Source organism: Phoenix dactylifera, chromosome 12 (assembly GCF_051530095.1).
Source record: "Phoenix dactylifera cultivar Ajwa chromosome 12, Ajwa_hap1_PhDact_Kaust_v1.1, whole genome shotgun sequence".
In the NCBI taxonomy this organism is placed as follows: domain Eukaryota; kingdom Viridiplantae; phylum Streptophyta; class Magnoliopsida; order Arecales; family Arecaceae; genus Phoenix; species Phoenix dactylifera.
Genome location: NC_143201.1, coordinates 26,279,287 through 26,299,452, shown reverse-complemented (window position 1 = coordinate 26,299,452; position 20,166 = coordinate 26,279,287). Strand labels below are relative to the sequence as shown.

At 37.6% G+C, this 20,166-nt stretch overlaps 1 protein-coding gene, 1 non-coding gene and 1 pseudogene across 14 annotated transcripts; all 3 read left to right on the top strand.

Moving 5' to 3' along the window:
- Window positions 1-434: 434 nt before the first annotated feature.
- LOC103705991 (uncharacterized) lies at window positions 435-9,511 on the top strand. Its single transcript, XR_001879112.4, has 4 exons — window positions 435-900; window positions 3,042-3,139; window positions 3,269-4,523; window positions 9,050-9,511. It is a non-coding gene; the product is annotated as an uncharacterized LOC103705991 (transcript).
- On the top strand, window positions 7,463-8,109 carry LOC148700512 (non-specific lipid-transfer protein 3 pseudogene; annotated as a pseudogene).
- Window positions 9,512-13,414: 3,903 nt separating the features above from the next.
- LOC103706088 (long chain acyl-CoA synthetase 4-like) lies at window positions 13,415-18,582 on the top strand. Of its 13 annotated transcripts, XR_015972408.1 has the most exons (8): window positions 13,415-13,530; window positions 13,607-13,750; window positions 14,164-14,227; window positions 14,347-14,428; window positions 16,463-16,500; window positions 16,579-17,357; window positions 17,614-18,042; window positions 18,221-18,582. XR_015972408.1 is itself a non-coding variant. In XM_088709409.1 (6 exons), the coding sequence occupies exons 2-5, from the start codon at window positions 13,632-13,634 to the stop codon at window positions 16,475-16,477; spliced, it is 276 nt and encodes a 91-aa protein (XP_088565535.1). In that variant the 5' UTR covers window positions 13,415-13,530; window positions 13,607-13,631; the 3' UTR covers window positions 16,478-16,500; window positions 16,579-16,694. The 13 variants fall into 13 exon arrangements, 9 of the variants coding, with proteins under 9 accessions (XP_088565535.1, XP_088565536.1, XP_088565533.1 ...); XR_015972407.1 differs by lacking the exon at window positions 16,463-16,500; XR_015972406.1 differs by lacking the exon at window positions 16,463-16,500 and having other exon boundaries at window positions 13,429-13,530; window positions 13,613-13,750.
- Window positions 18,583-20,166: the final 1,584 nt, after the last annotated feature.

Here is a 20,166-nt window from a genome sequence, read left to right as displayed (position 1 = left end):
TCTTTGGCCGTGACGAAGGCGGAGCTGGAATTGGGAGCAGAGATGGCTGGCAATCTCCGCCGTTTGCTGACGCCGTTGCGCGAGACCAGCGGACCAAGATCAGGGCTAGGGCTATGGCTTCACTATGATCCACCCCCTTCGATCTATTCTGTTCGGAGATGTCTCAGTTCGTCAGGTCCTCAGCAACCGAAAGAGGCATCCGGAGGCTCTCCTGCTCCACCGCCTCCTCCGAGAACGGAGGAGAAGGAGGAGACCGAAGCGAAGTGGGAGGAAGAAGACACGAGCGAAGGAGACGGAGACGACGGGGCTTATGTAAATAAGCTGACGGGCGAGGTCGGCGGACCGAGGGGCCCAGAGCCCACGCGGTACGGCGACTGGGAGCGTGCCGGCAGGTGCTCCGACTTCTAATTCAGGAACCATCGAAGAAGGTCAAAAACAAAAATTCCCCTTTCTTGTCCTCAAATTTCCTGATGTTTATCTAGGCAATATTTGCCCTTTTTTCTAGCAAACATCTTATTCCAGTGCATCCAGCTAAAATTATGCGTGCTTGACCGGCTTCTAAAAGTCACTAACGATGTCCTTTTGGAAGATGGTACGAGTTGAGTCGCTTTTAGATCGTCCAGGTTTCTGGCGGATCCAATGGATTTTTAAGACCTGCACCATTTTGATCTTTTTTCCACTCAATTTGTTAAAACAAAGATACGTCGGCGGACTAATTTGATTCGTAGTCTAACAATTTATGTACCTGATAAGCTTTTATATGAATCTCGTGCACTTACTAAACCTTAGGATTTTTTAGAGGAGGAATGCTGGGAATCTGGTACTTTAATTTCTTTTGCCTTTCTATGAAGCAAAACAAAAAAATAATGATCTGGGTGCGGACTGCACAAGGGAGACTAGGTATGTAGTAAATTATCTCCTTCATGAAAATGTTCTCTACTCTCTAGTGTATGCATGCATACCCTTATGAAAGCTTTTGTTAACATCTGTACCCTATTTAAAATGCATTTATCGTACAGTGTTGTTGCATCCGATTCAATCAAATGCTTCAAAACAGAGACTTTCTTACATCCAGTGTAACTTGATTAAATTAAGATTCTATTTCCAGAACGAAGATGTATAGACTTCAAACAACATGGCTGATAATTGTAGTTGCAGATTATATTACATTTGCTGAGTTGATGTGTATTGATGATGATAGCATGTTTTTTTATTATTGATATGCTTAATTACTAAATCATATGCATCTAACGATGAGTATGGATGATCGTACCCTTTTTTTATTCAATCTGCTGCATCAACTATGAAAAATTTGAACACCGCAGAGGATTCATGTAGTACGGAGGCTAACATTGCTCAATGCTTAAGAGGAGCCACAAGGAAATGAAGATCAGGATAAAAAGACTCGAAGAGCTCAAATTCCAGCTAAAGCTATTTTTCGAATTCAAGATATCCTGGTGGATATAAAATAAGAATCAAAGTACAACAAAGATGCATTTTCTAGTCAAATATTCTAGGCAAATGAGCACATTCATTGTCCAGCCTTAAGGAGGGTTGGTAATGAAGACAGCTGGAACTGAAAACTCGGAATTGATTTCAGCCAGACCAATGGGTCCCGGTTCAGCCCTTGTGGTGGTTTGAATGAGTTTTGGAGATTTAGTCAGAAAATAAAATAAATAAAAATAAATAAAACACATAAAGAAATAGATGAGATATCGTTTTAGATTACGTTGTGCCTTTTGGAAGCCTTGTATGCATGCATAGTTTGATAGTTTGAAAATCCTCAGTAATTGTTCAAAATTATATGGGAAAGTCAATAAACAATCTTAGAATGATGGTATCTTAACAGTCAGAATCTTATTCACTAAAGATATGTATTAAGCATTTTTGGAAAAAAATGTGATTTTATTTATTGTATCATATGTTTAGAAATGTAGATATGCAAGATATTACTTTTTTGAGAAAAATTTAAAATAATAATATGATAAAACATATAAACAAATATATATTTTCCTTAATTTTCTACAATTCTGAATCTTGTATACTTGTAGTTTGGCTCAAACTCACAAAATCATGCAAAATGCTTCCTACAAGCTTGATAATTTGTAAGTAAGCTCATCTAAATAAAATATTCTTGAAATGTGCCTTAAATATACTAGGTTCAGCCAAAACTAGCTGAATTTGTTTAAATCATACTGAAACTGCTGAAACATTGAAAAAAACATAACTTTAGTTTCTTTCTGCTGAAACATATCAGTGTCAATCAAAAGTTAGGGTTTTGTCCGAAACTTAAAACCTTGGAAGATAGATAATAAGGAAACAAGGGCATCTTAGCGAAGTTGCTATCAATTATGTTGAATACCTAGACTTGGAAAATCTAGTGGGATGTGTTTGTCTTCATTGCAGCGCTGACACTAGTGGGATGAGTATCTTGTGCAACGTTGCTATCAGTTATGTTGAATACCTAGACTTGAAGTCTAGTTGATTCTGCTACCACTTTTACCAGGCATATCATTAGCGCAGCATACTCATCTCATAATTTGGTTACAGCGAGTACTTTTGTGCTTTTTTCATTTTGGAGAACTAATTGTGGGGGGGGGGGGGGGGGGCTAGTTTACAAATTTGTTGGGAGACATTCTCTGTTTTAATTTTCTGTCGAGAAACTCATGCATTTGAATCCTTGTTTTTGTTACACTTTCTGGTTTAGTTCTAGATGGCTGTCCAGCCTCAACCAAAAGGAAATCGATCAATTTCGTGTATGTATTGCATGTGGCTGATGCTTATAAATTAATTGTAGTTCTTTTACTTTCAGGAAAATCTCAGTTAGTGCTGCTGATGGATTAACAAAGTAGCATTTCAATTACTTGCTTGTTTTCTTATTCATATGATCTATGAATGTTGATGTTTTATCTCACACACTACTATCCTGGTCAGTTCCCTGTAGTTTCCATTTTGTGGGCACTTGGTTATAGATTCTTTGGCTCTTCTCCCTGCTTGCAATAACTTGTAAAGAAAGCAGATTCCTGTTGGTTCCCCTTTAGGTACCGTGGGATTTCTTTGGCTAGTGATCACCAAGCTGGCTCCTTTTGATCGATAATACAATCTCCCAGCCTCCCTCACGAGAATAATGATCTGTTCAGTTGTGTTTCTCCCCTTTCTTGTTTTCTTAATTTTCAATCTTAAACTGATGTCTGATTGTTTTAGAGCAGCAGCTAGTTTTTTTTTTCCAATTTCATAATTTACGATGTTGCTTCTTTGCTTTATGCAGGTTGGTGGATCTTAAACAAAGTCAGATGAAGAGCAATCTGCTTTACACAGCTAAAGGCACGGGGATTAGACTATTAGTGATATGCTTTGATTTGTTCATGCTTTATGTTTGGCCAGCAATCTAGTCAGGCTGGAGCAGTGTTTTGTTGATTATTATTAGTAACAACAGCAAACATGAAGTATTACTGCCATGAAATGGTGAACACCACATTTGTGCGAGATTTGCATTATTGACAGCAAAATTGATTTGTGAAAGCTGCACCTGAATGTAATCTGCCATGAGATGTCCAGATTCATTTTGGAAAACTTATGCTAGTTAAAATTATTTTCAAGATTCTATCAGTATTTTTTTTTTAAAATAAACGGATTCTGTTAGCTGAACTTGGACTATTCCTCAAAACCTGAAGTCTTTACCGGGGCTAGCGCCAATTAGTTCATACTCTGTAGGGTTTGCATATTGCCTCAGTTTGCCCAATTTGAGATGTTCACGACTTGTGGCTGAGGCAAACCTAAAAAAATAAAAAATAAAAAAGATTGATCTGCCTGATTTCTTATGGAAGTAAAATTTTGTGCTGCACTTCTTGTTCTAAATGACAGATATTGTATTCTCGTTTCATCAATTAGGAAATCTCAAGAAAAGTTTTTCTGTGGCTTTTTCCAAAAGCATGAGGGATCTCCCTGTCAACTGCTAGTAGATCAATTTCTAAAACTTGGAGGATTAACCTTATGGTTATTGACTCTGGATTCAACGAAAACCCTAGCTATGAAACTGAAACTGAAACTGATCACTATGGTGCATACCTAACCCTTCTAATACATCATTTTAGTTGAACTGATCACCACAAATTTTTGCAGTATGTATCATTGCCTATTGGTCAGATTTTCTTTTCTCTTCTTTTTTTTATTTCTCTACTCTGCCTTCAAGTTTCATATATTGATGGTGATTTTGATCATTTACTTATTTTTGCCGGCCTGCATAACTATGGAAGCTCTTAGAGCCTTTGAGGTGAATCTCAATAAAGGAATAAAACAGGGTGAAGAATCTATCCTTTGATTTTGTGTAACACCTATGTATCATTCATTGATTTTTGCAGGATTGCACAAGTATGGAAGCTCTTAGAGGCTTTGAGATGAATCTCGATACAGGAAGAAAATAGGATGGAGAATCTGTCCTCCTTAGATTTTGATATTACGACTATGTATCAGCTTCGTGTTATCAAGAACGTAATGCCATAGGACTTCTTTTCTGATGTAAGGTATGTCGCAAGATATCCCTTCTGACATACGGTGGGTAAGGCTGCATTCCATTTTTTAAAGGAGAAGATTATCTTTGTTTTAATGGTTCTTTCTTTAAGCATTGGTTTCATAGTTCCATAGCTTCTGGCGTGTACTTGATGGAAAGTAGAAATGTCTCATATGTTTCAACATCTTGAGTGGCATGACTATGACACATGCCTAACATGGTACCATCTGATCAGATACAGCTTGCTAAGGACATTCATAATATCAAATGTTGCCGCCAAATTCTGAACTAAGATTGTTGTCTACATGTTGTGTACTAAGGTTGGTGTGACCTCAGGAGAATAGAGGCTGGGTGAGACCGAGGAGAATTAGGATTGGTTGTAGCTGAGACTAACTTGCAAAAAGTCTGCTTGCCGAAAGGTTTTCAGTGGAAGATTTTCCGATGCTTTCATATATAGGGATGACCCGAGGATCCTCAGATAAGTTCTCATAGACTTCTCTCAAGTCTATCAACACTATTGCTTTAGGTTAGTCTATATTTTGATCATAGACTATTACTTTAATCTCTCATAGACTCCAAGAAAGAAATTTCTCACTGCAAAACAAAAACTCTATATTTTGATCATCTGGTATTCGCCACTTGTACAGAAAGCCACCGAGTTGTTGGTGGCCATCTGGTATATAAACCAAACTAGATTTGCAACCACCTAGAAGTTAAAATAGAGTTTTCGTTGTATAACCCACCCACCCGCCCCCCCCAAAAAAAAACCCCGAAGAGCTCTCCTTCTGTTAGCTCCATAACGGGCTATAAATTTTTAGCAAGGGATGAGTAGCTCAAAGCCGACAAGTCATACCCCTCTTTCACTCTTTGGGAACAAGGGCATATCAAAATAAATAGAGTCAATTCAATATATTAACATTTTTCCTACAACAAATCTATAGACAGCCTCATAGTTATATCCACTAGAATTCCTGACATGCTATTAAGATTTCAATTTGATGGTGAAATTGGTTGGCTGCTAACAATGTGAACTAAAACCATGGAGAAAAGGTTTTGGGCCATCTCCTCCTCTAGGGTGGAGGCTTGCTTGAACGACATGGTAGAGTGGCACTCAAACCTAACCGACGTACTTCCCTGAGCTTGACTGAGACGTGAAAGAAAACTATACAACATACCAATATTTTCAGTAAAGTAGAAATGCCAAAAAGATGCGGGCCTAAACATAGGCCCGAATGAGTCTTTATATATTTTCTCCGTTTAAGGCTTTGATATTATCATCAGGCAAAGAGGCCAAATCTATTTAAATATAAGCACAAGCACCATAATCAACTTATGTCAGCCTTTATGAACCTATGCCGCAATATCCCATAGTTTATATAAGCTATGAGTTCGGTTTGCTCTAATATTATTTGTAGTAATCTACGGCCTCACTTAAAAATACTAGCTGAAAAATGTTATATGAGTTCTTTAGTATTGTACAAATATTCTAAATCTACTTAGTGTATAACTAATGAGGGACTAAATATATGCCCGCATAGGTTCTCACACCATGAACTTTCGGTCACCCACATCCCATTCAGAAGCTCCCAGGCATGGTTGACCTCATAATGGCCTGGTGTGAGAGTCGACCCAAACTCGTATTTCAATTTTAGAAAGGCAAATGATAACCATCGCCCCCGGGGCGATGGTTAAGAAATATTAATTGCTTCCAAAAAAAAAGCTTGTTCCAAGAATATTAATTGCTTCCAAAAGGCAGCTTGTTTCAAGAATATTAATTGCTTCCAAAAGACATCTTATTCTAAAGATATTAATTGCTTTTAAAAAGCAGCTGGGAGAAAATGTAATAAAGGTGGTTGGAGATTAATTATTATCCCTTAACTCGGGATGATTAGCGGGATTCAAATTATATTACACATAGTTGCCTGGGATGATTAGTGGGATTTTAATTGATTCTGCTTTTTGATTGAAATTTTAAAGTGGAAAAATTATTAGTACAGTATTTATTGGCTATAATGGTGTATCTCCATTTGTTAATCGAAAATTACTAAAATAGCATCATGTCACCATGGGCAGAGTAGGCACAAAAGTAGTCATAATAGTATGCACCGAACCTTGCCATTTCATTTTTATTCTCTCTTAATGGGTAGAGTAGGAAATGGAAAAAAGATGGAAGTATTTCTTTATTCTCTTTTAATAACTAGTTACTTTTATGATTATTATTTTTATTTTCTCTCTCCATCTAATATAATATTTGAAGGATATATTACATTAATTGAAGATTCTACTTTATTTCTTGAAAAAAAAAATGTAGTCAAGGTAGTTAGAGGCTAATTAATATTCCTTAACTATCGCCCCCGGGGCGATGGTTAGCGGGATCCTTTTAGAAATAATGACAGTGGTTGAAATCTGTGACGCTCAAATAATAACAGTGGTCGAAATCTATAACGTTCAAATAATGACAGCGATTGACATATGTAACGGTTGATAAAGACAGTGGTTTACATCTGTAACGTAAATCGCGGTTGAAATATTTAATGCTTGCCTCACAGATTCGAGAAGTAAAATAAATCTCGTTGCGCATGACGCATTGACACGGTGACAACTATTGAATTCTGTAATGCTCGAATAAACAACGGTTAAATTTGTAATGCTTATGTTACATGTTCGAGGTAACTCTTCCTGTGGAAACAGTTTGATGATATATATATATATATATATAAAAAGAAGATTGATAATCTACTCATTTTGTAGGTTATCAATCTATCAATTTTTTATGGACAAAAAATATCTTTACATTTTATAACTCTTAAAAATATTTTATATTTTTTTACAATTCCATATTAACTCACACTCTCAATCCTCAATTAATACTTTCTCTTAAATATTACTAAGCAATTGATGATCTAAAATATTTGGCAACCAATGTACTCCTTGGCTGCCTACAATATTTCCTATAATATTATATCAATGCTATCAATTATGTGACAAAAAAAGCTAGCCACATCAATGTTCCCTTGCACTCAAATTAGATTATAATAAATGCAAATTTATTTATATGTAAATATTTAATACAAAATTTCTAAACATAAAAGTTAAAATTCAAATCTTTTCAAAATACATTAAAAAAATTTAATATCATTGATTACCACCAATTTTTTCAACAAGACTGCCTACATATAAATAGAAGCACCACCCCCTCTTTCAAAAATGTCTTTCTTGAATTCCCTTGCATTGCCACCTCGTTAGCAAAAACTATGGCTCGCCTTATGCTATTTCTAGCTCTCCTATCAGTAGCCTTGGCATTGGTCTTAGCCGAGACGCACTCGAATTGCGGGGTGGCACAGACAGCGTTCGCCGACTGCATTCCTTATCTGAGAGGCACCGAAATGCAACTTAATCCTACGTGCTGCGATGCCATCCAGTCTGTGAACAACCTGGCACCCAACGTAAAGGACCGACGGGGTATCTGTGACTGCCTTCGCAATATGATGCTTCAGTTCAACAATCTAAAATGGGGCCGAGTTGCTAGCCTTTCGGGCAAGTGTCACATTAGTACTGTCGTTATCCCACCTAGCCCCACCTTTGATTGCTCCAAGTAAATCTCTCTCTTCCTTCTTTTCTTTCTCTGTGTATGGACTTAGGATCCTTTGCAGTATGCCTTATAGGGAGCGATAATATCCTGGATGCCTGCTACATCATCTGATCATGAAGATAAGCGGCAATCAAACAAGCTGTGGTGTATGGCCACAAAATATGCCATGAATAGCATGCAATGTCTATCCTGTTTGATAGCCATTCATCTCCGTAATCAAATGATATGGGGCCATCCAAGATCGTGTCGCTTTCTACGGTGCAAACGATGCACCACAAATGACTCTTTGCTAGACCCGACTTTTTTGGTGGATGTCGGTGCAATATGTAGGATATTAGGAGGTGTTTTCCGGATCATGATGCCAATTTAACCTCCAAAGATTCAAGAGAGTAATCTGATGTCCGCTCTTTTCGAGTATGCACTGAGTACATGAAGCATTTTTCATAATTTGAGAATGTTGCAGTGAGATATGAAAGCTAATGAGATTACCACATGATTTGTTAGACAAGTTAAGGTTGGGGCCGTCTTGCTTTTCAATCTATTAGGACTATGTTTGTCTCTGTGAAGGAGATTTTGGCTAGGCATCCTCTTGTATCTCCTTCTACCCTCTTTTTTTTTTTTCTTCTTTTCGTTTCTTTATTCTCCGATCATTTCTTTAAAAAATCTTTCTAGGCACTTTTTGATCTTTGTTTCTTGCTTAGTTTATTTGCCAAGAAACGATGGTGGATCTTTCCACCAGTTTTCTCTAAAAAGAAACTGGTCACTAAATGATGCATCTCTAACCCTTCTAATACATCATTTTAGTTGAACTGATCAGCACAAATTTTTGCAGCGGGTATCATTGCCTATTGCTCAGATTTTCTTTTCTCTTCTTTTTTTCATTTCTCTACTCTGTCTTCAAGTTTCATATATTGATGCTGATTTTGGTCATTTACTTATTTTTGCAGGCTTGAATAACTATGGAAGCTCTTAGAACCTTTGAGGTGAATCTCAATAAAGGAATAAAACAGGGTGAGGAATCTGTCCTTAGATTTTGTAAACACCTATGCATCACAAGTATGGAAGCTCAGCTTCGTGTAATCAAGAAAGTCATAGGACTTCTTTTCCTTTTTTTCGGATGTAAGGTATGTCACTAGACATATCTATCCCTTCTGACATCTGGTGGGTAAGGATGCATTCCATTTCTTAAAGGAGAAGATTATCTTTGTTTTAATGGTTCTTTCTTTAAACATTGGTTTCATAGTTCCGCAGCTGCTGATGTGTACTTAATGGAAAGTAGAAATGTCTCATATGTTTCTACATGTCGAGTGGCATGACTATGATACCATGTAGAATCGTATGCTGCCCAGAGTAGATCAATTGTGTCGGCCCAAGATCCATAACAAACATTAAACACAACAAAAATTACAAAGACTTGCAAGAAGAAAATAATAGTGAAAGAAAAAAATTAAAAAAAAATAAATTTATTCAAAAATAAATAAAGGCTTCTGGTTCCTCCTACAAAGACACCTCATTAAAGAGGCTCAACAGAGAAAAGAACTCTTCCTTAACTCTTCATGTTTATAAAACTATAATCTCTCTCTCACTGCAAACAAAAACATCATTATCTTGTCCCAACTAGAAAACAAACTCAAATATATTAAACTTAAAGCTCAATTTAACTAAAATGGACTGGCACTAAAAGGCAAACTAATTCAACTAGTACTGGAATACAAAACAAAGATAAATTAGAAATAGAATTCTAGTACAGTTAGGGCAAGCAATAGACTTCTAATAATAACTTAGGATTATATTGCCGCCCTCTAAATATGAGTAATTAGATCGGATGCAGCACTTTCCCTTTTCAAATGATACTATGTACAAACAAGCACGAGTTTGGGTGAAAGCAATGTGGAGGGCATATATTATTGCATACACAACCTAATTTTGATATACCTTTTGGACCCACTATTTGAGTTGCACTCGTATTAAGAACAATCGGATGGCTTTCTCTAGCCAATGTTCTTTCATTTGCCACACGAGCGATGGCATCTGTCAACTGAATACTATAACTTTGGCCTCCCATCATGTAAAGACCTGAAATTGGGCCCGTCCTTGGCCCCAATGAACTGAAGTCGGCAATGGATGCTGACTTCAGTCTGTTCATCGTGGTCTTCCCACGATGACCACGCCGGCCGAACGGCCAGCAGATTTCTCCCCCTCCCCTGCAAATCTCTCTCTCTCTCCCTCTTTCTCTTCTCTGAGAACCCCATCCCAGCCCATCCCTTCCCCCCCATCCCTCTAAAAAAAAATCCAACCTTTCCTCCCCTCCTCTTTCCCCTTTCTTGAGAGGATTGCCGGAGCCGTAGTCATCGCCGGAGCCACCATCGCTGCCGGGAACCCACTTGTCGACGACCGGAGGTGAGAAAGGCAACATATGTATTATTTTTTTTGGATCTAAGGGGGGAGAGAAATGAGGGATGCCAACCGGTTTTCATTCCCCTGTTTCGGAGGATTTTTTTTATGGGATTCGACCGGCCGACGGTGGCCGGCCGGGGTCAATCCGGCCGAAATGAGTTCGACCGGAGGTGGGCGTACAGGGGGGCGGGCTTCCCAGCCCCAGTCTCTCTCTTCCTCCCTTTCTTCCTCTCCTTCTCCTCTTCTTCTTCTTCTTCTTCTCTTCCGCCGCTCGTGACAGTGGGGTAGCCGACAGCGGCTAGCCGAGCGCCGCCGCCGAGGGCCACGGTCGACCGCCGAGGGCCGACCGGAACCACCAGCCACCTCCCCTTCTTCCTCTTTTTCTTGTTCTTCTTCTTCTTTTTTATTCGTCCTGGGTTTTTCCTTGCTTTGAAATCCGTGCCTTATTTGTGAACCAGACCTTGAACCGGATTAAATTTTGAACCGGTTCCACCTATTTCGTGAATTGGGTTTGATCCGAGTTTGAGTGAATGGGTTTTGGTTAGGGCCTGAATCTGAGTCAGGAATTTGGGTTAGCCTGATGTGAGTATAATCTGGTTCGTCAAGATTTGATCTGATCTGGTCTGATCAGATCTGGTTTGGGTTGGGTTGGGGGTCTGTGTTGGGCTGAGTTGGACCTAATTGGATCTGTGGGCTGGGTTGGTTTGGGCCTGAGATCTGATCTGGACCTGTAATCTGGTTTGGTTCATTTGGGCCTAATCTGTGTTGGGCCACAATTGGTTTTGGGTTTAAAGGATTCTGATTTTTGGGATTTAGTTTACTTGTTCTTAGGATCTATGTTTGATTTTGGGGACCCATTCTTGAATCTATGAACTTAGGAGTTTAAGAGGTTGGAATTAGTTTAAATTATGTTTCTTAATTAATTAAATAATTAATATTTATGTTTAATCAGGGGTTCGTGATATCTGTGGCAGGGATTTTTAAGCGAGCCCAGGTAGGTGACCTATTGCTTTAAAGTAGAATTTTAACATGTATCTTGCATATGTTGATGTTATGATTTATTATTGGCATTATGTGTTAGAATTAGAATTAAGTATTTAATTTCATAAACTGTTAATTTATTATTGGCATTATGTGTTAGAATTAAAATTTAATATTTAATTTCATAAACTGTTATGTACTTTACTATTGGGAGTATGATCATGACTTGATTTGGAAAGTTGATTATTGATTTTTAAAATCCGCGTGACTATAGTCTAGGCCCCGCCAATGGGATGATACGTTGGCCCTGTCGACTTGTACTGAGGAACTAGTTCCGACACCGCGACCACCGGTGATAGAATAGTGGCGGCACAGGGGTGCATTTTTGCTCTTCGGAGCGGCTCGGTGGAGCGTGAGATTGGCACCAGGGGGTGCAGCACAGTGGTGCATTGGCTCAGTGGAGCGGCTCTTCGGAGAGTTGTATTGGCACTACGGTGTAACCATGCCACTGGGTGATGTGGCTGTAGTCATGTGGTTGAGTTATTTTGAGTCTCGGATTGGGTTTACGGGTTATCGTGTGGATTTTGAATTTATGAGTTTTAGCCGCTTTTCATATGTATCATGACATGTTATATGATGACTTTATTGCATGATGTTGCCTATTGAGCTCTTAGCTCACTCCTACTATTTACATTTTGCCGGTGATGACATATGATTATGGGGATTACAGGATGGAGTGATCAGGATGTAGTTAGCTAGTAGATGTTGACTTTTTCTTTTGACTTATGTATATATGGACATTTGATATGAAAACTGGAATTTATCTTTAATTAGTTATTGATGCTTGATCTGATTTATCTGCCTTGCGTGCCTGCGGGGTCCGCCCTGCGTGCCTGCGGGTGCGCGGCGTCTGCTCGCGCCCCGGGCCCCGGGTTCGGGGCGTGGCACATCATTTGACCAATGCATGATATGTAAGGACGTGCTGGCTTAGAACAAGTAAAAGGACTTCTTACTAATTCTTCAAATTAACAAACCTAGCTAAGGAAGGAAAAAGGTAGCTATTTGCACATATATGCCTCCTACTAGTACACTGATTTAAATTAATTAAGGCCAATCCAAGAGATGACATGAGATAGAGATATTCACTAACCTTTAGCCTAAACAACAATCAATCCTTATCCAATCCACAAGTTCATTATTTTTGCATGGTTGCAATACAGTCCAACCTAGCCAATATCATTTCTAGCATACAATCCATATAAATAAAAGGGAAGGCTATTTGGATAGGATTTTGAAGAAATGAGATGACAATAGAAAAATATGTGCATTAGAGTTGACAAGATTTTTTAGATTTTCCACCCTCTTTATAGGGTGTTATTTTGATTCACAATTTTTGCTACGGTACAATTTAGGTCTTTGCTAGGGTTAAGTAGATTTTAAAATTCATATCCATGCCCAAAAGGTTGTACATGGATGAATTATTCTCCGATTATAATTTTCAAGATGCATATATCCTGTGGTTTTTATTATATAGCATATTTAACTATCCCGTAATCTACCTTACTTAAAAAATTCAAGATAGTCGTTACAAGATTGGAAAGAGAAATCTATCAAGATTACAATACTGAAAACTAAAATAGTAACCAAAACAATAGCCATTATTTACTATTACAATGAAAAGCAGCAATACTTATTATTTATCAGACAACTTAATTTTTAGCTAGTGTAAATATTTGATTTCAAAAGTAATATCTTTTTTAGGTGGATGATGCAAATATTAAATAATAGGTGCTATTTTGTTAAAAAAAACAGAGAATGTTATTATTTGAATATCTGATTATAAATATCACAGCCGACTTTCTCCGAAACTGTTATCATCCTGGTGGTTGTAACTATATAAACGGCCGTTATTTTAAACTCCGCCTCCATAAGATTTTGCCTCGGGCCCTTAGCGAGTTTTAAGATGACCGAGGGATGGAAATCTTCTCCCAAGTTCCAAGAACCCGCCCGTCTTCTCCTCTCCTTTTCTTCCGCCTCACGAGCAGAAAAGGTCCCGGCAAAATCCTTCCGCTCTGTTTCATAGGTCTTCGCTCGCTTCTCTGTTTTTAGAACTAAAACTCTTGTAGGATTAGGCGTGGAGGGACGGCGGAGATGAAGCACTTGATGGAGGTGGAGGAGGGCCATGGAGGGCGGCGACGGCGAGGCGTCTTCGCCAGGGGTGGCAGCCCGCCGCCTATCCTCGGCTTCGTGAGCTGTTGGGACGTTTTCCGGTTTGTTTCTTCTGATCTCTTCTTCTATCAAGAAACCTCGCGCTACATGTATTCTCTGAGACGATGGGTGTCGATAATTATTTTTTTTCCGTTTCTTCTTCGTCGTCTTGGGGTTCGTCGTTCTTCTTGATCTGGATTTCTGATTCGAAAATATGGTTCTTGTTTTGTGGGGTCCTGATGGATGGTCCAGATCGGTTTTAGACACTCAAATGTTTCTTTAATTCGATATGTTTCGAGGATTAGCTATGTTTCTTTTTTTTTTTTTTTTTTAATTGTTATTAAATCTTGATTGGGTGTTTCGCCGGGAAGTTATTCAAAATAATATGGTAAAGGTAGCCTCGGAATTAATTCCAAGAAGAAGATTTTGGTGGGGTCGGTTATCGGTTTGAACATGTTCCTTTTTTCTGGTTCAGCATCTCTGTGGAGAGAAATCCCAAGAACCGAATACTTGGCCGTCGCAAGATTGTAGACGGGTTGGTGAGTTCTTTCTATCATTAAGGCCACTGGACATGGTTTCTTGATATCGAATTGTTCTTTCTTTTCTTTTGAGAGAATTTTGTTCACTCTTCTTTCTTTCTTTCTTTCTTTTGATGCAGCCAAGTATTTTTGGTTGACTTACAAAGAAAACGATATCATGATGAAATTGGGGCCTCCATCCGCAGTTGTGGAGTTGTGCAGGTATAGTTATTATTATTAATTTTTAAATATGTAGGGCTAACTGTGATGTATTTGTTTTCTGTAGTTTTAAAACTTTGGTTTTATTTCTAGTTGGTCATCTTGATTGTGCGTGGAATGGTGCTGTAAAAACAGTTATTGGTATGTGAATCAAAGAGTTGGTTAAAGCTTTTCTAATATAAAATTTTCTGTTGTTGTTATGAGTTTCTAATGGCACAATAAAGTTTGTATCCATTCATCGATGAACTGCAGGAAGGATCTGCAAGAATGAAGAAGAAAAATAAAAAGGACAAAACTTGACAAGATCTTAATTCAGAAAGCCAAACAATAAACGTATATATACACATATATATTTATACATACACACACATGTAGTATTTATCTAGACACATCACGGTAACTGCAATTGGCTAAAATATCATATACTAGGTTGTGAGGCAGTAGAAAGTCAGGAGTTCAGTCCAAAAAGTATGTATACACCTCTCTCTATCCTGCAAGAGAGAGATTTATGCAACCTTCCTTGGAGCTTGCAAAAGCTACTAGTTGCATGAGCTAAATTATGAACTCTGCAAAGCTAAGCAAATCCTTAAACCATCAGGCCATAGTTCAAGTAGTTAATGAGGACTAGACAAAGAAGCATGCTATGGGTTAGGATTAGGTGCTTGGATCTTCCAATAAACGAGCTGATTGAATTTCATGATAAGATGGTCAATGACAGATTTCCTTCATCAAAATCCCTGATGAAAAAATAAATCAAATACTTGCCCTGCTGGAAGCAGCTGAAAGAGCATGAAATTGGGGATACTCTTGAGAGGTCTTGGAGCTTGGTCCTATGCCATTTGCCTTCTGAGCCAGCTTTCAAACATAGAGAAGTGTTTGCTAATTTCAAGTTTCTAAGGCCACTTTAAAGACAACTTGTGTTTGTATTGAAATTGTCTTAATTATGAAGCAAATATATAGTGTTTACTGAATATTAAGTCAGACTCCTTCACAATTATTACAATATTTTAAGAAACTTTTATTGTTTCTTTGTGTCCATGTGGTTACTTTGATTTTATCTTGGATTGATACTTCGCTGATATTGATTAATATTTAAATTATTTTAGGAGCTGTTTCAATCTTCTGAGATTGTTCTGAAGATCTTTCCAATCTAACACTTTTTACATTAAAAAAAAAGATCTCATTGCTTTTATTAAATTTGAATCGTGACTTCCAATTTATTGAAACTGAGGATGGGTTTGTCCATGTTGCTTGTGGCAGAGTTATTCCGTATTTCTTGAATAGAAGTATCTTTCCATGTAGGCTGTTTTCATATATTAAGAAGAACATATATTGAAAAATATAGTGAAACTCCGATTTGATTTCTTTAATTGCTTGTCCCAGGGTTGTCCTTGTGTTATCTATGGTGCCAGCTGTCCTGAGTGGGTTTTCAGTATGGAGATACTCTTTGTTTATTTTATTATTATCTTTGTTTAAAGCAAATTTCATTCTTGGAACTTTCAACTAGCACTATCACATAAGTGTGTTTTTTTTTGCTGTTTCAGACTATATTTGTTTCATTGAAAAATTATCTTTAACATTCATTATTTCACGTGGTTTCATGATGCAGTCAAAACTAATGTGCTGATGTATATTGCTGTTCTCTCATATTTCTGGTGTGAATGTTATATGACTTATGTTGGCTTGAAATGCTCATGTGTGTTCCCTTGTATGATACTCTAGGTATGTGGTTACACAAGCTTAATGGATTTGTAATGCATGTGAAGTTAACTACAATTATGATCTGCGAACATTCTCTTTTTGAATTGGCCCTTGAACTTTGGGAAAATGTTGGTTTCAGTTTGTCCTCCTTGGCTGTGGAAATTGAAGTTAAACTTGATCTTGATTTTTGTTGAGTCATACTCTCTCTCTCTCTCTCTCTCTGTGTGTGTGTGTCTGTTTCTGTGTCTGTGTTTGTGTTATCTCTTTTCTTGGGTGCTTTCTGTGATATTCTGATATGGGATTTTTTTGGCATGTTAAATATTTTTTTCTTTTCAGAAGGATGAACCCTGACAGTGGAAGCAAGTTACTTGGAGGTTTCAATTTGCTCTACTTTATGCTGATAATTGCTGCATATAATGATTCAACTCTGTCATATCTTTGTCTTGATGTAGGTGCAGGTGCTATAGAATTCATTATATGCCATGCAGAGATTCAGGTCGCTTTTGTGGAGGAAAAAAATGGAGATTGTTGGACTTCAATCTTACGCCCTTCATGGGTACTGTACCTTAGGTGCTGGCCCACGCTATCAACTCTTTTAACTCCCAAAAGATTAGAGTCCCTCAGTAGTAGCAACTGCCATCTTCAGACTAAACACCGCAACTGAATTGGTCAGGTTAACTATTTTTCCTGACTAAGCACAATAATCAGCAATTACCTTTCTCAAGGTAGTGCAATCACATGCCTTTGTTCGTGAAAGAAGCAAGCAGTCATCAACAAATAGAACGTGAGTAACATATGGGCTAGCATGATTGGGTCTGTATCCCTGAATAGAACCACCTGTAATCTCCTCCGTAATGGCTCTTGACATCATCTTTGTGCAAAGGATGAAAAGGAAAAGCGAAAGGGGCCCCCTTTCGCAGCCCCATAACTGAATGAAAGAAATTTGTTGGGGTTCCATTGACAAGGATAGCGAATGAAGGGCCTTTGATGCAGCCATTTATTCATCTAATCTAAATCTCTGAAAATTGGAAGTGTCTCATGGCAGCTTCAAGATAGATCCATCCGACATGATCATAGGTCTGCTCCATTATCTAAGTTGATGGCCATCAGAGGTTGGTTACCAGAAACATGACGCATAGAGTGGATGGCTTCTTGAGCCAGGACAATGCTGTCGGAGATACTTCTCCCAACAATAAAAGCACTCTGTTCCTAAGGCTAGAGTCCATTCGAGGTAAAATACGTTCTCAAGACATTATGGGGATATAGTGAAAGCTTAAACTGGTCTTGTTTGTCTATTATATATTATTATGTGGTGCCTGGTAATGTAATTTCCAAGATAAGCACTTTACGTTGCAAGCTCATAAATCTCTCTCATAGATTTAAAATATCTAGTCCTAACTTAGATATGTCAAATTGGTCTTATTTTCATATTTTCACTTTGATTTGATTATCTTTAAAAAATCTGATAACACTTGTTTTCATTTTAGGGCTAACAGAATGTTGTGGGAACATTTGTCTCTCCATCAAATGACTTCTCAATGATTGGAACTGTGGGCCCTTCAGTACCAAATGTTGATGTGGCCCTGAGTCTGTTCTTGAAATGGGATATGATTCCCTCGCAAGCACAGCCACGTGGAGAAAGGAAAAACCCTGTTCTCAGGATACGACAAATGGGAAGGGCCGATGGGTGTTTTCGAACGGGTTTTTTATTCTTATAATGCACCTGTCATTTCTATGCACATGATATAGCATGCCTGCAACTAGCCATTGATATAAATGCTCTCTAGATTAAGGTTAATATCTGCTTATCAACTTTTTGCTTGACAAGGTTGATCTGGTTGGGCATTTGTCAAACTGTTTCCCTTTCTATCAAAATCAAGCATCAACTGAGCATATTCGTACTTGGATAAATTAAGGTACCTATTTATATGGTTAGCGTTAATGGATAAACATATATATGCATATTTTAACATTTGATATCATACTATGTGTTTAATTTCATGCTTGGATCTTATCACAAAATCTACATGCACTACTTTTGTGTGCATCCATTTTTTAGTGCATTATTATCAACTTGGTACTGTTTTACTGCAGGGGACATTGACGAATGGCATTTAGATGGAAGCATCAAAATGATTGATAGGAAGAACAATATTTTCAAACTTATGCAAGAAGAGGATGTTGCAGTTGAAAATCTGGAGAACATCTATATTCTATAGTCTTATTTCTGATAGAGACTCGATATTTCTTGTGAACAAATATCTTGTAGAAGAAACTATGTTCGTTATTTCCAGTTTTCTGGGGCACGTTATTGTGTCAATTTTTTTTTCAATTATATCTTCTTCTTTTTTTGATATATAGACTGCCTATATAAACATGTCCCAGATTATCTTGTTAAGGGTATGGTGTAATAAGTTATGTGTTATTTTCAGTAAAATTCTATCATTTTCACTTCATGTGGAACATGATTGACTTTCATATTCATTTATGTCATTTATCTAATAAACTCCTTGTATCAGGGGAAAAAGATACAGACATATCTAATAAGTAGATACAGTTATTTAGTTGAAAATATGCTTCTAGAGTATTTTGTGATCATTGCATGCAATGGATTCTTAGAAGAATTTTTTGTCTAATATTTAAATAAAGAATTGCAAATTTTGCTTGGATTGAAATGTTTGGTCATAGTATAATATTTAAAAACGAACTGCTAATTTTGTTTGGGTTGAAATGTCTGGTCATAAAGCGAGGTTTTGAAAGATAGTGCGGGCACTAACCATGAGGGTGGTAAATATGTGGATGCCACTATATACTGGATCAGTAAGGATGGTAAAGGCAAGGAGTATTTAGCAAGTGTACTGAACCTGTGAGAATTCTGGGTGGAAGGGGAAAAAGAAGTTGTCGGTGTTGTTTCTCTTATGAGCCTTTTGAATGCATCTATGAATTTTTTTTTTCATAAAATACAATTTGTGTGCTTGTTAAGAAAGGAAAACTTGTCGATGATATAGGCTTCACATCATGTAAGAAGGCTTCATCCTTGGTGCATGACAATGTAATGCAAGTATGGAGCATGCGCAGGGCCAGCCATGCAATGGTGAAACCTGATATTTTTTCCCTAGAAGTGCTTTTGGATTAAATAAATTCACTGCCGTGAAAGCAAAATAGACTTTGCCTATGTCTCTGTGAAAGTAGCCAATTCCTACTATCGAGTGTATCTATCAATAAAAGGGTAGTTTCAAGTGTTTTTATCAAGTAGATAAGCTTCTTGGATGGTGCAGGACAAAGACATTCTGGTTATATATAGGAGAGAGGGGCTGCATTGAAGCAAACTCAGACATCACATTGGTAGAAGGTAAAGCAAATAAAAATGGCATTATGAAGTGCAAGAGACACCAAAGGTGGCTTTTGAGATATTGAGGAATTTGGAGTCATGTTAAAGCGCCTACCTGGAAATGTAGTTGGAGGAGAGGGAAAATTGAATCATTCAGCAAGGAAAGATTTCAAGAGCTTGCTTTGATATGTATAAGTTGTAAAGAATTTTCTGAAGATCCAGATCCCAGATAAGGCTTATTTTCTAGTTTGGGCAATTATTATTTCTCCGCTTAGATTATAACAAGTTGAAACATTGAACAGCATTTTCCTGCTCAAATTACAGGTTGTTTCATGTAGTCATTAGTGCATGGCTACCTACAAAGAAAGAACTAACGACCAGTCATGATTCTTTTGGAAGTCCCAATATTAAAGATTCATTCACAATTTTAGTTTCTTCTTTTGAGTTGTTATTTCCCTCAAATATTGAAAGCCAGCTTCTGTGTAAGCTGCCATTGAATTTTAGAAATGTTGCTTGGAGGTGCAAGCAGGGGTGGCAATGGATTGCTCTATGGGCTCAAAGTGCAAGGTGCCACTGGGTTGTGGAATGATAATAACTGATGCATTATAATGACTTTATATGTTGACGTGTTTAGCATGTAGCAACTACAATAGTACATTTTGCATGTGGCAACTACAATAGTAAACTTAACATGTGGCAACTACAATGG

Bases quoted from the DNA above. Each gene is read 5' to 3' on its own strand.
- LOC103706088 (XM_088709402.2), top strand. From the start codon at position 13,444: ATGACCGAGGGATGGAAATCTTCTCCCAAGTTCCAAGAACCCGCCCGT. The intron at 13,531-13,612 runs GTCCCGGCAAAA...TTGTAGGATTAG, and splicing joins CCGCCTCACGAGCAGAAAAG to GCGTGGAGGGACGGCGGAGA. The intron at 14,429-16,462 runs GTATAGTTATTA...TTTTCTTTTCAG, and splicing joins GCAGTTGTGGAGTTGTGCAG to AAGGATGAACCCTGACAGTG.